The 15,694-nt window shown below is 46.9% G+C and overlaps 1 protein-coding gene across 2 annotated transcripts in view; it reads right to left on the bottom strand.

Moving 5' to 3' along the window:
• Window positions 1–15,694, bottom strand: part of MYO19 (myosin XIX) — a 338,653-nt gene that overhangs the window by 247,719 nt on the left and 75,240 nt on the right. For both annotated transcript variants that reach the window (XM_073575566.1, XM_073575565.1), the window contains exon 5: window positions 12,559–12,655. In XM_073575566.1, the coding sequence (XP_073431667.1) occupies window positions 12,559–12,655 (97 nt within the window). The remainder of the gene's footprint in view (window positions 1–12,558; window positions 12,656–15,694) is intronic.

Here is a 15,694-nt window from a genome sequence, read left to right as displayed (position 1 = left end):
TAGTAGTGGTATAATAGCCAATCAAGCAATCTGTGGTCTTTCTACCTCTGGGGAATGGGCATTGAAATGCCTTAAAGTGGACCTGTCACCAGGTCATATGTGGCCAGTTTTATTTAGTGCAAATTTGACAGTCTTTAACAGTGGGGGGTGGCTCACACATTTTTAGTTTTCCCCTCAATGGAGCTTTAGGACTTTTTAAGGTCTCTTTTTTACAAGAAAGCATGGAGCTTTTATTGGTAGCATTTGAGCATTTTCTAATGATAGTGGATCCCAAACTTTGGGAGGCAGGATAAACCCTTCCTGGAATTGTCACACATTCACTTTATTGGATTGCTAACAAGGGTTCTTACTGGTGCTTAGCTATATTTGGTCTAGTAACATTACCCCATCATACTATGCACAGACGCTTTGCACCTATTAATGTGGATGCCTATTAGTAAAATGATTACCATAACTAAGAATCATCTTGAGATGGAAAAACAAAGTACATAATTAAAGTGCTGTGTGCAGCAACACCACTAACATTTACTAGTAGCACAGTTACTAGAATACAAAGAGAACGCATTACTCCAAATTAATATCACAGTACAATGGCCAATCAGAAAGCTCAGTGAAAAGTTCCAAGGTTCATACCATTTTGACTTTTCCATCAATTGAACTTTATGATTTTTTACAGAACAACTAGAGTTTTCATTGGTAGCATTTTGAGCATTTCTTAATTCCTTTGAATTCCAATTTTTTCCAAACTGATGGCGAACAAAAAAAAAACTGCTATTCTGGCATTTTCATAACACGTTCATTTTACCATATAGATCATCAAAGGTAACCTGTCATGTAAAAAAAATTCTATTTACCTGCATGTATAGGGTTAATCTGCAGTTTAATCGCATTCTGATGGTGCCTGGAGCCCGCACTGAGAGCCCCAGGGCATTAGAGACAGCTGCCAGTCAGAGGCGAGGTTACAGTCACAGCTCATTATGCATGAAGCCATCATGCCTGCCGCTCCCCCCATTAACTGAAAGCCCGAGGCTGCTGGGACAGTAAAGTTCATTTCCACCCGGCAGGCAGCGTACAGAGCGGCAACCGTATGGCTTCAAAGCGCTATTAACCTGCAGAAAAGAGATTAATAGCATTTTATACACAACAGGTTCCTTTTAACTACTTCACCACCGAGTCTGTTTTCACCTTCAAGACCAGGCCAAAGTTTATAATTCTATGAAAGAATGCTGCAAGGCGGCACAGGTGACCGGCACAACTGCACTATTCCGGGATAATTAGACAGCTCCGACTCCAGGGACTTGCGGGTGCCGAGTCAATGAAAAAACCAAGGAAATGTCCAAATCTAATGTATATGAAGAAGCAAGGTACTCACCGTCCCATTCAATGTCCTTTATTGTGGTTTACATAAAAACAAAGCAGGTGAGCCCCCAGAGGAGCACTGGACGACGGCTGTTTCGCACAAAAAATGCGCTTCTACTGCCGGAAAAAGCCTAAGACTGCCGAGTGCAGTGAATACCGCCAAAAGTTAATGAATGGCCCCGGAAGCAGATGCGGCTGGAAGACAGCAGGACGGGAGGATGCGTCGCTGGACAGGTAAGTATAATTATAATGTTTATTATTAATGTTATGCTTTTTTTTTTTTTTTCTTTTACAGCCTCCGACCATCCCATATCTGTAAAGTCTAAGTTCGGGGTTCGGACGCAAGTTCGCGTCATCTCCAGCCCCGAACTCGAATTTTACAAAAAAACTCGGGCGAACCCGCCGATTACGAACATCTGCAAAAAGGCTTGACATGCTGCGGAAAAAAAACCCGCTGCAAATCTGCATGGATGTTTCCGCAGCATGTGCACAGCAAAGCTTAATTTACCATTGACTAACATAGGTTGTGCATTACACTGCGATTTGATGCAATTCCGCGAGTCCAAAAAACGCTGCGGATCCGCATCAAAATCCACAACGTGTGCACATAGCCTTAAGACAGAACTAGTATTTTGTAGTAATGCAGGGGTGATGTCAGGACTAGGCATGAACGATATTGCCCGATATCGTATCGGAATTCCGATATTGAAAAAATATCGGATATCGGAATTTCCGATATCAATGCAAGTCAATGGGAGAAAAAAAACGGAATTACAAAATGACCACTACAGTGCTATATAATGGATAAAATGGAGGGGAAACACCTCAGGATAATGGGGAAGGAGTTTGCAGAGGAGCAAAAAAAAAAAAAAAAAAAAAATCGCTAGAAAAATGCACAGAGCGAAAGCTGTAGAAGGAAAACATCTTCTTAACAGCTGTGTTTTTTCTTTGGGTTAGGTTTAGTTGGGGTAGGGTTAGGGTTTATGGTTAATAGGGTAAGGGATAGGGGTTAGGGATAGTTAGGGTTAGTGATTTTACATTATTAAATTAAAACTGCTGGTGGTGGTGTCAATATGCCCTTTGACTGACGTGTCCGCTTTCAGCTCACCTTGCTTTGCAGGCAGTTTCCAGGAGCACCACGTGGAGGAACGGATACACTCCCTTTAAACCATGCTTAGTCTTCTTCTGCTGATTTTATTACTGTTATTCAGTAATTCTGCATATTGATATTCTGCTTTTGGTTCATGTACATCTGCTCCTACTGCTTCCTAAACCTCCGTCTATGGTTAGCCTGCTATAGGCTGGTCACAGAATGTCCCAAACCCAGAGGATATACACAGAAGTAACAGTAGGCACCAGAACTTGAGAGAACCAGCTGGTGAGTCTGGAACCTGTATAGGCAGCAGAAATCAGCATAAGAGCCAATGGAACTAACGGGCACCAGCTGACGTTACTGGAGGCCGATAACTAAGCAGAAGGTAACCTGTGCCAGAATGCACTACCAAACAACCACCAGACATTACTGGAACTCGGATACCACAAAGGAGGGACCTAAGCCATTGACTCTACTGAGAACCAGCTGACGTTACTGGAACCAAGATAAGCAGCAGAAGGTAAAAGTGCCAGTGGCTGTACTGGGCAACAGCTGACATTACTGTAGCCCGGATACCACAATGTAGTAGTGACATAAGCCAAAAGCACTGCCGAGAAGCCCAAAAACCCCCCACAAAGATGCAAGTTCAAGAGCAAAAAGACAGGAGTCCGGGGACATTTCCATCTGTCTTCTTGTCGTGGGTCTTCTGCATCTGTCTTTCTGTCTTGGGTCTTCTGCATCTGTCTTCCTGTCTTGGGTCTTCTACCTTAGTAATGTCTTCTCGGCAGAAGGTGCAAGAGCCACATTTGCCCCCGCAACCCAGACACAGTCTTCTTTACGCCGCAGTCGCAGCAGGGGAGGAGGAGGGCCTACTGGCACTGTCGAGACCAGTCTTGAGTGCCAGGTCCCGGAGTCCACGTAGGGGTCTCCTACACTGCCGACACCACGGATAACAGCAAACTGAGCCGGAATGATGTACGGCGGGGGCGTGGAACAGTGCGGCGGACACAACCGTGTAATGGCGAGCGTTGTCGAAACACAGTTTGGAGCAGGAGGTACCCATGCCCTTGGGCACTCCCGAGAACCAGCTGGTGATGCTGGAAGTCGATTTACCCCTCGGGGGAGGCACCTGTGTCCGCACTTCACTGCCAGGAAACAGCCGGCGTGGCTGGATCCCGCCTCTTGTGCTTCTGCCTATAGGTGTTTGGCATCTGTCGTCCTTTTTTTCCCACTTTGGTCTAACGAGGTACAGCTGGCGTAACTGTTGCCCAGAAACACAGCATGCTGTGGAAGTGGCAGTCACGGAAATGGGCACTAGCTGGCGGTAACTAGAGCCCAGAAACACAGCATGCTGTGAAATCAGCAGTCACGGAAATGGGCACTAGCTGGCGGTACTAGAGCCCAGAAACACAGCATGCTGTGAAATCAGCAGTCACGGAAATGGGCACTAGCTGGCGGTACTAGAGCCCATGAAAAACAGTATGAGGTGAAAGAGTCAGTCACAGAACCAGGAGCTAGATGTTGGTAGTAGAGGCCAGAGCACTGGCATAACAGATGACGCTGTGTGCAAAATAGGCACATGACAGAGCATGCATACTGCTACCAACCATGCATGTAACCTGTCTACTCTGGCCCAGGGCAGCAAAAGTCACCAGAAATCCAGGCCTGGTTCATTTTTAGGAATGTAAGCTGGTCCACATTTGCAGCGGATAGTCTGGTACGTTGGTCTGTTAGCACATTGCCAGCTGCACTAAAGACATGTTCAGAAATCACACTGGCACCAGGACAAGCCAGGACCTCCAAGGCATACTGGCTAAGCTCGGGCCATGTATCCAACTTGGAGACCCAAAACTTAAAGGGGGCAGATCCATCCTGAAGCACACTGACAGGGGTGGAGAGGTATTGTGCCACCATGTTACGGTAACGTTGCCTCCTAGTGCGTTGCACTGTCTGTGCTGATGGTGCCCGAACTGTTTGCGGGTTCAGAAACCGTTGGAACAGGTTGGGTATACTGAACCTGTCAGTAGCAGATGTACTGCTTCTGCTACCAGCTTCTGAACGGATTCTGCTGGGCCCAGGACGCACTGAGGTGCCTGCTAGTGCACGCGCATCACTGCTATGCGGTGGAAAAGAGTACATGAGTGAATTATCCAGTGCATCTTGGTACTCCTGCATTTTACGCGCCCGGTTCAACGGTGTAATTTGGCTTTGAAGGCTGTCCCGGTAACGTGGATCTAAGAGGGTTGCCACCCAGTAGTCATTTGTGTGGAGAATACGAGCCACGCGTGGGTCGTTTCTCAGACACTGCAGCATGAAGTCACTCATGTGCTGAAGGCTGCCAACTGGCCATGCATCGCTGTCACCAGCTGGAGGAATGTGTTCTGGCTGCTCTGCATCACCCCATCCACGCTCTGGTGACTACTAGTAAAGCGCTGTGTACTTTCCTCCTCTGGCTCATCCTCATAGTCCTCCTCATCCTCCTAGCTTGCTGTGTCCTGCCTGGACCTTTGTGAGGCACCCACAGAGCTTTGTACCAACCGGGCCGATGAAGCTTGCCTGGTTGGTCCAAGTGTCTCATCATACTCCTCCTCCTCCAGAGAAACCTCATCCCTTAGTCCTTTAAGTGATGATTCTATAAGGCATATAAGGGGAATAGTCAGGCTGAGTAGGGCAGCATCCGCGCTCACCATCAGAGTGGAGTCCTCGAAGCACTTCAAAATGGTGCTTATGTCCTTCATGGATGCCCACTCTGTGGTTGTAAAGTGGGAGGGCTGAGATGTGTGTCGCCTACTTTGCGCCTGCTGCAGCTGCAACTCCATAATTGCAGGTTGCTGCCCACACAACCTCCGCAGCATATGCAAAGTCGAATTCCACCTGGTGGGGAGGTCAACAATGATGCGGTGCTCGGGCAGGCCCAATCTGTGATGCATGGCTGAAAGGCGCGATGCAGCCATGCTTGAACGCCGCAAATGAGAGCACTCATATCTGACTTTGTGCAGCAGCTCCTCAAGGTCAGGATAGTTCCTAAGGAAACTCTGCACCACCAAGTTTAGGACATGGGCAAGGCATGGAATGTGAGTCAGACCACCTAGGCCCACAGCCGCTACCAGGTTTCGGCCGTTGTCACACACCACCATACCAGGCTGGAGGTTGAGCGGCGCAAGCCACATGTCGCTCTTCTCCTTGAGCGTGTTCCACAGCTCGGTTGCGGTGTTGCTAACATCACCCAGATAAACCAATTTCAACACGGCCTGTTGATTTTTGGCCGATGCAGTGCTGAAATCGGTTGTTGTGGTACGCCTGGGTGCAGGCGAGTCTGACGAGGAGTATGAGGAGTCAATTTGTACGGAGGAGAGGCCTGCAATCCGTGGAGTTGGCAGGACCCGCGCACTTGCACTGTGTACTTCAGTTCCAAGCTCAACTACATTTACCCAATGGGTGGTGATGGAAATGTAGCGTCCCTGGCCATGCTGACTGGTCCACGCGTCGGTGGTCAGGTGGACCTTGCTACTAACTGCATTTTGTAGCACATGCTTAATTTTACGTTCTACATGCTGTTGCAGGGTGGGGACGGCTTGCCTGCTGAAGTAGAAGCGACTGGGAACGCTGTATTGTGAGATTGCAAACCCCAACATATCGATAAAGGCTGGCTTGCTCACCAGCCAGAATGGTAGCATTTCCACTGCAAGCAGTTTGGCAATGCGAGAATTCATGCCCTGTGCTCGTGGGTGGTTTGCCAAGTACGGGCGCCTTTTCTCCCACACCTGTGTGACAGATGGCTGCACACTGGATTGGGAGTGTGAGGATGCCAGCGATTGGGATGCTGATGAAGTACAGACAGTGTGCCGCCGCACAACACTGCCTGCAGATGCACCCTGGCATTCTGGAGAGGAAGCGCGAGCAGCTGTTTGCGAGCTGGAGTAAAAGGTGGCCGCTGTGGCTGAAGAGGTGGAAGGTGAGGAACCAGCTGCAGGTGGCGAATCATCTTGGGTGTGATGCTGCCACTCCACAGGGTGCCTCTTCCTGACATGCGTCAACATATTGGTGGTATTAAGGTTGCTGACGTTCTTCCCTCTCCGCACAGTTTGTAGACAAAGCTTGCATCTGACTACTGTAACGTCATCTGCCACTTGGTCGAAAAAGGCCCACGCACCACAACTCCTGGGCGCACCCCTTGTGTTCTTTAAAAGAGCCCTGCTCCTAACGGGTGCTGAAGTTGAGGGAGCCGACAAACAATTTTTCCCTCTTACTCTCCCACGTGGACGGACACGCTGTGCCACACCTGCAAGTTCTTCCTCTGAGCTATCCCCACTTGCTTGCTGCCCCTCAGCATGCCATGATGGGTCAAGGACCTCGTCATCCAATACACTTTCGTCAGCAGTAACTGGCAGCTGAGTTTCATCATCATCTGCTGACTGGGGTCTGGTCATTGTGGGCACTGGCCCACCCTCCACTTCTTCCTCAGACGGACACAGTGGTTACGCATCTGTGCACACTACCTCTTCTTCAGCTGCAGGAGTGCTGTCTGGATGGCACACAGATTCCAAGCCAACAGATTCTGAGAAGAGGATTAAGGTTGGCTCCTGGCCCTCTGAATATCTGGGCAATTTAGTGGGCGGTGAAGAAGCAGATGGGTGCTGCTCTTCAGTGGCCTGACCCGATGTGGTGGAGAGGTCCTGGGAGGATGCTGTGCTCATTGAGGTGGATTCCTCAGCTGCCATCCAACCAACAACGGTTTCTACTTGATCCTCTCTTATCAGCCTATGGCCCTGCGCTCCTAACAAGCTGCGAATAAATGACTGCTGCCGGGTGAAAGTAGGTGCTGAGTGACTTGGGCCTGCTGCTTGCTCTGGATGTGCACCATGTCTAGCTGCTGATGCACCTCTTCCGCGGCCGCCGCGGGGACGTCCCTTACTCCCTGCCTTCTTCGTCTCTATCGATGGATTCAGAACGGCAAGAAAGTAATTATTAGGAATTAGTGTGCTTATTCCTGTAGGACTACAAACAGGTATAAGAAACACTAATGGCACTGTATGATGATGGTGTGTCTGCTACACTTTATTTGAATCTAGTGTGGCCTACACAAAGAGTAACGTGTGTTTGTGGTATTGGTGTACACGTTACGGTCGGATGTCACAGCGCAGTAAATGACACTGCTGTGATACCAAAAAAAAAGGATTCTCCGGGACTGGGCCAGGTGCTGTGTGGCACCAGCCACAGAGGTTGTTTGGGTCCCTCACAGTACAATCCCTATATAGTGTTTAACTTTTAGGAAAAAATAGGGGAAGGGGATTTAAGGGATGAAAAGAAAAGGCAGTGAGACACACACCACACAGTGCTGCAGCAAGAGGAGCTGCAGCAGCTGCAGTGAATGTGCTCTGCACTGTCTCACTAAGCACCTCACTGAGAGCCTGCACAGCACAAAAAATGAAACTGAGCGGGGTCAGTGAGGAAAAAGACTGCTTCTGTAACACACAGGGGCTGCTACAGTCGCTGAAAAACAATTTGTATCGCTATTAGATCCGAGATCTCTCCCTATCTCCAACAGCAACCTATCCCTATCTGCTTTCACAGTACAGTAGAGTGAGGGTAAAATGGCAGGCGCAGCCTTTTATACTGCCTGATCACACCATCCAGCCAGCCAATCGCAGCGCAGCCCCTAGCTAGTAAGTTTGGACGCCTCCTACCAAGCTTAGGGGAGTTATACAATGTTGTCAGCAATTCTTCAGCTCCTGATTGGCTCCACGGAGCGCTCAGAGGCTGAAGGATTATGGGATTTCCGATATGAAAAAAAATATCGGAATTCCGATATCGCAAATATCGGGCCGATTTCCGATATTTCAATATCGGAAAGCTCATCCCTAGTCAGGACACGATGTGTATACTTGGGTGTCGTAGATAAAGTGAATAGCAAACTTCAGCACTCAAAAAGAGAATTTACTGAACATAAGGCAGTACTAAATAAATCAGATTCAAATTAATTCAGATATTATTATTATTATGAATTAGATCAATGTTTCGGCACATCATAGCCTTATTCAAGATATATGGTGGTGTCTATTGAGGGATCTTGTCCCAGCCCAAGCAATGTGGATTAGCTCCTAGAAAACAGAGATTTTGCCACTAGTGCCGGCGTCATCAGTGACTCATCACACAACACCAAAAGGAAGTTGACACCACCAGCTATATCTTGAAAAAGATTATGATGTGCCGAAACGTCTATCTAATTCATACCTGAATTCATTTGAATCTGATTTATTTATTCCTGCCTTATGTTCAATAAATTCTTCTTTTGAGTGTCAAAGTTTGCTATTCACTTTATCTACAGAACTATATTCTTCAAAACACCATTTACACAGTGCTGAAAACCAAATCTAATGACTGTTGTTCCAATAGCAGCAGTATATAAGGAGAAAAGGAGGGGACCTAGAACTGAGCCCTGAGGAACCCCGAAAGTAAGGGGAAGGTGAGAGGACTAGGAGCCAACAAAAGATACAGTCAAGGAGCGGTCTAAGAGGTTGGAGGAGAACCGTGAGAGAGCAGCATCCTTGAGGACAATTGAGTGGAGCATAGTAAGGAGGAGCTGGTGATCCACAGTGTCAAAAGCTGCAAAGAGAACCCGGAGAATCAGCAGAGAGAATTATCTGAGAGCTAGCAGATTGCATGGAAATGGACCAGACATTCCTGAAGTTTATAAATTGGCCTGTAACTAGCAGCGCAATGCTTATTGAGGTTTGTTTTTTTGTTTTTTTTTCTTTAAAGTAATGGGTGTATGCTGGCAAGTTTAAAGAAGGAGAGAAAGATACCAGAGATTAACTATTTTAGTTAGGTGAGCGGATATATGGATATATAAGGGGATAGGATCACTGGAGCAGGTAGTACTTGGGGGGGGGGGGATCTGAGTGGGATCCCTAATCAGGTAATCCTGACTACATGACTACAGCTACGGTGGTGCACAGTAATTGTGAGTATAGGGGAACATCAACATATGACCACGATATGATTGAAAGTAAATCTATATACGAAAACTGATAGTACTATATGGGGCCCATATAGTGGTAGATACCAGTCCTGCAGACCATACAAGAGATCACAGTACAGTTATAGTTGGTGACTTACAGCTGATGTTCTTTCTTATGGAATTTTTCACTTTTCTTGTCTTTTCCATCTGGCCAAGACCAACTTGAAAACTTTTCCATCCAGGACACATCTGCAGAGGTTACATCAACGACACATCTGACTTCTCACATTTCAAGCACCGTCTCCATCTATTCCCATCCTTCACAACCTCATCAACCTGCTGATACCCCAATATTGAGCCACTGCTACCGTATGTTGTGTCCTACAGCACCTGCTGTGTGGCACAATAACGGCTCCTCTTACCTCCCCACATAATACTGCCACCGCTGTGCCTCTTACATAGTAATGATGCCTTTGTGCACTCTAGATAATAAAATATCCCCCCTTACATTAATGCTCTGTGCTAGTGCCCTCCACATTTTGTCCCTAAAAACTAATAACAGCGCTCCCCTACACAGTATGAGCAGCCCACCGCTCCTCTATACACAATATAATGCCCACAGAGCTCCACTATGGAAAGGATAATGCCCCGCAGAGCTCCCCTATATACAGTCTAATGGGACAACCAGCTCCCCTATGCACCGTATAATGGGCTCACAGCTCTCGTACATACAGTATGATGCTCCCTTGTACACAGTATAATGTGCCGACCGCACCCTTATACACAGAATAAAGCCCCCACAGCTCCCTTTGTATGGTAGGCCCACATCTCCCTTATACACAGTATGGTAGACCAACAGCTCCCATGCATGCAGTATGATGTCCCTCAGTGTTCCCCTGTACACAGTAAAATGGGCCAATTGCTCCCTTATACACAGTATAAAGCCCCCACAGCTCCCTATACACAGTATGGTAGACTCACATCTCCCTTATACACAGTATGATGGGCCCACAGCTCCTGTACATATAGTATGATGTCCCCCTGAGTTCCCCTATACATAGAATGTCTCCACTGCTCCCCCAATACACAGTATAATAGTTAATAGCATTCTGACACCGTGCGGCGCCTACACAGAGTCCCGCTGCCAGGAGGAAATTAATTTTATTAACTTTACAGCCTCGCTCTTCCAGTCATGGCACAGTTTCAGTCACTGCTCTGTGAATAGAGAGCGGCAGCTGTAATCGTGCCTCGACACTGACTGACAGCCAGCTCACCACCCTCTACCACCCGGTAGCTATGCTACTGGTGCCCCTATAAACAATAATGCTTCTAAGTGCCCACTTAACATTTAATTATGTCCCCTGAGTCCCGCCATATACAGTAACAATGGCTTCAGGATCGCTGATGTCAGCAGACGGTTATGTGACGACTCTTTTGGCTTATCGCAATTCTCTTCTACTGAGCGAAACCAACCATTTCTAGTCAACATATGTACATAGCAAATGTGGTCGCATGACAGCCTGATAACGCCAGTGATATTGGGTGCTCAAGACAGCAGGCACTCCCTGTCATGATTTGGCAGTCTACAGTCACATAAAGTGATTGCATGATTGCAGATATTTATTCCAAGCCTTTATTAACTTTATAATAATAAATTGATTATTAAATTATTAAAGCACCACTCCAGAGGGGTTTTTTTTTTTTTCACCGCTGGAGTAGTGCTTGAAGCGCAAGTCACCTGCCCCGGTCATATACTCATCCTCTGGCATAATCATCATTTTTTTGGCACAGCTCCAGTCCCGCAGCTCCATCTTGTGAGCACAGCTTCTGACTGGCCAGAAGTTAGAAGCTACATTACAAGCTCTTAATGTAAGTCTATGAGAGCCAGAACAAGGTTTTCAGACTCACAATGATTAGTGACCACCGCTTCGGTCCATGAAACACTGGGGCAGTGGACAGGTCACAAACTGCAGGTTAAGGATTGGAGCAATGGCAAAAACAGAAAACATCGGAAGGTGAGTATCTGACAGTTGGTACAGGTCTTGGATTTTAAAGCACCACTCCAGCGGTGAAATAAAAAAAATGCTGGAGTGGTGTTTTACACGTGATGCAGCTCATAGTTACTGTATGGGGGTTTGTTATACTAAAAGACCCAGCTGGTAAGTATAAACAAAACCCCGACCTCCCCAGACAGCAACTATGACATATGATGCAGTGCATATAATCTAATAACAAAAAAGTATAATAATTAGCCCCCCAGTGACCTGTCCCCCTTCCCCTCACATTCATCCCACAGGGACCATGATATGCCTACATTTAATCAAGTTAATAAATTGCATCCCCGCTTACCGATGAAGTTTGCAGGCAGGACCAGGAAGTGTCTGAGTGAAATGCAGGGTGGGCCTGTCCTGAGCCAATCCGAGCTTGCACAGAGTGAAGCAAACTGCAGCCTGGCAGAAGCTCCTCAGGTCAGTCAGCACTGTACAGTGCAGGAGGGAGACTCTGCAATTGGCCCAGCGTGCACAGTCTCCATCAGACAGGAGGAGGCATTTTGCCGTTTTCCTCCTGTGCTGTGTTCTGCTTCATCACAGAAGTGGCAGTGACTCCAGTGGGCCCCTTCATGCGATGGGGCCCTTGGCAACGGCCCCTCTGCCCCCCCCCCCCCCAGTAGCTACGCCACTGACTGGCTGAAATGATTAATGGTGTTTAAAAGATCTCAAATAGTAATGAAACGTGACCTAAAACGTACCACAAAATCGTGTCAATGAAATCAACAGATTGTCCTGGAAACAATAAGCCCTAATACAGCTGAGCTGGCAGAAAAGTGTAAAAATTCTGTCTGTAAAAAAATGGCACCATAAAACAAAAATCATTTTTTAACATGTTCTCCAAAATACTGCCACCGTCAGCTCAACCTGCAGAGGGCTATACTGCCAAGTGTATATTCACACTGCGTTTCAACCACATATTTGTGACTCTGTTGATGGTCAAGTCTGAATCCCGTTAGTTAACAATAAAGAAACAAAAAGATTTTGTCTGAATTGGACAACAAATAAAAATAAATGTTTTGCTATTAATATATTGCTCTGGTCAATGGCTCATTTTCACACCCACCAAGTATTGTGGAGGCAATCACTTGTCTTACCCTCAAGCTGTATCTCAGAATGTGGAAGCCAGGAAAACTTTGCATCCTCTGGAAGATTCCACTGTTCCCTTTCATGTCGAGATGCACCTTTCACAATCTGAAGGAGACCAATTATTACATATTTTATGCAAGTAAATTTTAATCAGACCTGGTCACACACATTTACATTATTGGATCAACACTATTTGTATTTCAATCATATCACTGGTTCAGTATGTGGTCAAAGAACATTACCCTTTTATGCACTTTTAATATAGTTGCTTTAGACCTGCAAGGGTATGTGCACACAACATCTTTTAGATGACGAAGTACCCGTCAAGTTTTTGCAAAAAGAAGATGCTTCAGGGAAATGCCGGCGGCGTTATTCCTGAAGCATCTTTTCTGGCACCTTCATTGTGGGTTGTTGTGCTGAATTTTTCTTCAGCATAGTGAGTGCCTTCCAAGTAGAAGCTTCCCAAAGAATGATCAGATCTCTTCCTCTAAGTGTTTTACGCTTTGAAAGCTGCAGAGCGGTTAAAAGGAGCTCACACAGACTGTGTTTTGACATTTCAATGCATATGTTCATTCTTTCGCATTTTTGTGCGCTTTTTCAGGAGGGTTTTGGAATGGATCCACCTAAAATAGACATTGCGTGAACATACAATAAATGTGGATGACTAATAAGTAAGAAATTGTGATATGCACACTTTGTGATGTAGACAGTAGCAGTTAAATATCTGGATTAAGGGAATTTTCTTTTGCTTTGTTAAAAACAATTATCCCTCCTTTTCACAAAAATGATGTCACTAGCAACTATTCTGAGTTTTTGCATTTCTTGTGCAAAGTAAACACATGGTCTCAGACATTGATTTCAGAATCTTTTCGCTGTAAAAACTATTATGCTGTTCTGATTCTGCTTTCTGGTGCATAATTAATGAAGAAAAAAAGTGTAATAATTCAAATCCAGCAGAACAGATGTAAGCTACACAATATAACTGATCAATCACATCTCAGTTCCGGCACGTACGATAGCTCTTTCTATATCAATTCAATCTCTTTTCTTCATGGACTCTTACTCTTTTCGTCAGTACTGCAGATATTGAACACAATACTGTCTGGAATATTTGTCTAATGTTTAAGGCCTTCCTCTTCATTTTTCTATCGCTAAGCTGAAAGATCTAACCAAGCAATTTTCCATTTTTGTGCTTTCATTTTTTGGGGGTAGATGAGATGTTTTGGTCCTTTCTTATTACATTTTATTGTGTTGTTGCGGCGGCCGAAACATGGATTTTTGTGATAAACTCACCGTAAAATCCTTTTCTCCAATACGCTCATTGCGGGACACCGGTACTGTGGGTGTATACTACTGCCGCCTGGAGGCTGACACTAAGTGAAAAAAAGAGGTTAGCTCCTCCTTCGCCGTATATACCCTCACCCCGACTGCGGGCGGAAATCAGTTTCGCGCAAAAGTAGTAGGAGAACAACAAAAATCAGCCTTAATGCAGGTAACAACATGTCAGAAAAAAACACTACCCTAATATCAAACGAAAATGCATATTAATTAAACAAACGAGCCAACTGGCTAGCAGGGTGGGCGCTGTGTCCCCCAATGAGCGTATCGGAGAAAAGGATTTTACGGTGAGTTTATCACAAAAATCCATGTTTCTCCTTCGCCTCATTGGGGGACACAGGTACTGTGGGACGTCCTAAAGCAGTCCCTGGGTGGGAGGTTGACTCACCAATCCAAGCTACATGCACCTCCTGTCTAAAGGTGCGTTACCGCTGCTTGGAGAATCCTTCTACCCAGGCTCACATCTGCTGAAGCCTGAGTATGGATATTGCAATGCTTGGCCTATGTCTGCAGGCTGGACCAGGTCGCTGCTTTGCAAACCTGTTCTGCCGAAGCCTGGTGCTGAAGTGTCCAAGAGGTGCCCACTGCACGAGTAGAGTGTGCTCTGATCCCTGCTGGAACCGGCGCACCTCTGATGCGGTAGGACTCCTGAATAATCAACCGAATCCATCTGGCTACAGTAGATTTTGAGGCAGCGAGTCCCTTCCTGCGCCCCTTGGGGAGCACGAACAGCGTGTCTGTCTGACGAAAGAGTGCTGTCCGTGACAAGTACCTCCGGTGGGCTCTTACCAGATCTAACGTGTGAAGAGCCTTTTCCACACGGTGTACCGGTGCTGGACAAAAAGAGGGCAAGACAATATCCTCATTAATGTGAAATGAGGAAACCGCCTTCGGCAGAAAGGGAGGGGCTGGTCTGAGCACCACTTTATCCTTATGGAAAGTGAGAAACTGGGCTCGGCACGATAGGGCCGCCAGCTCCGAGACCCGCCTGATCGACGTTATGGCTACCAGGAACACCACCTTCCAGGAAAGGTACAACAAAGATATCCTGTAGCGGTTCGAATGGGGCTTCCAGCAAAACGCTTAGTACCAGGTTAAGGTCCCAGGCATCAAGGGGCGCCCTATAGGGAGGTACCAAATGGGAGACTCCCTGGATGAAAGTCTTCACCTGCAAATTAGTAGCAATTCTGCGCTGGAACAAGATGGATAAAGCCGATATCTGTCTCCTGAGGGAGCTTGGGGCTAACCCTGAGTCTAGGCCAGACTGGAGAAAGGCTAAGATGTTGGGAATAGAGAATCTCAGTGGAGTACAACCGCAGCCTCGACACCAAGAAAAGAAAACCTTCCAGGTGTGATGGTAAATACGTGCCGAGGCCGGCTTCTGGGCGCTAACCATTGTAGCGACCACCTCACACCCAAATCCCACCCATGTTAGAATCCAAGATTCTAAGGCCATGCCGTCAAACACAGGGCCCCTGAGCTCGGGTGGAAGATCGGACCCCGAGACAGAAGATCTGGGCGCTCTGGAGTCACCAAGGGACATCGGTGAGCAGCTGCACCAGATCTGCATGCCACGCTCGGCGGGACCAGCAGAATCGCTGGAACCCCTTCTGTTTTGATCCTCTTGATGACCCTCGGAAGTAGTGGCAGCAGGGGAAATAAATATGGGAGGCGAAACTGGTTCCATGGCAGAACCAACGCATCCACCGTGATTGTTCCCCACCGTTGGCAAATCTGTTGGAAAATCTCGGGGTGTAGTGACCACTCCCCAGACGCAAGACCCTGCTGGCTGAGGAAGTCTGCCGC

Source organism: Dendrobates tinctorius, unplaced genomic scaffold (assembly GCF_039654945.1).
Source record: "Dendrobates tinctorius isolate UK_male_01 unplaced genomic scaffold, ASM3965494v1 ptg000045l, whole genome shotgun sequence".
NCBI classification, from domain to species: Eukaryota; Metazoa; Chordata; class Amphibia; order Anura; family Dendrobatidae; genus Dendrobates; species Dendrobates tinctorius.
The sequence above is the reverse complement of the archived record's forward strand: the minus strand, read 5'-3'. Positions and strand labels throughout refer to the sequence as shown.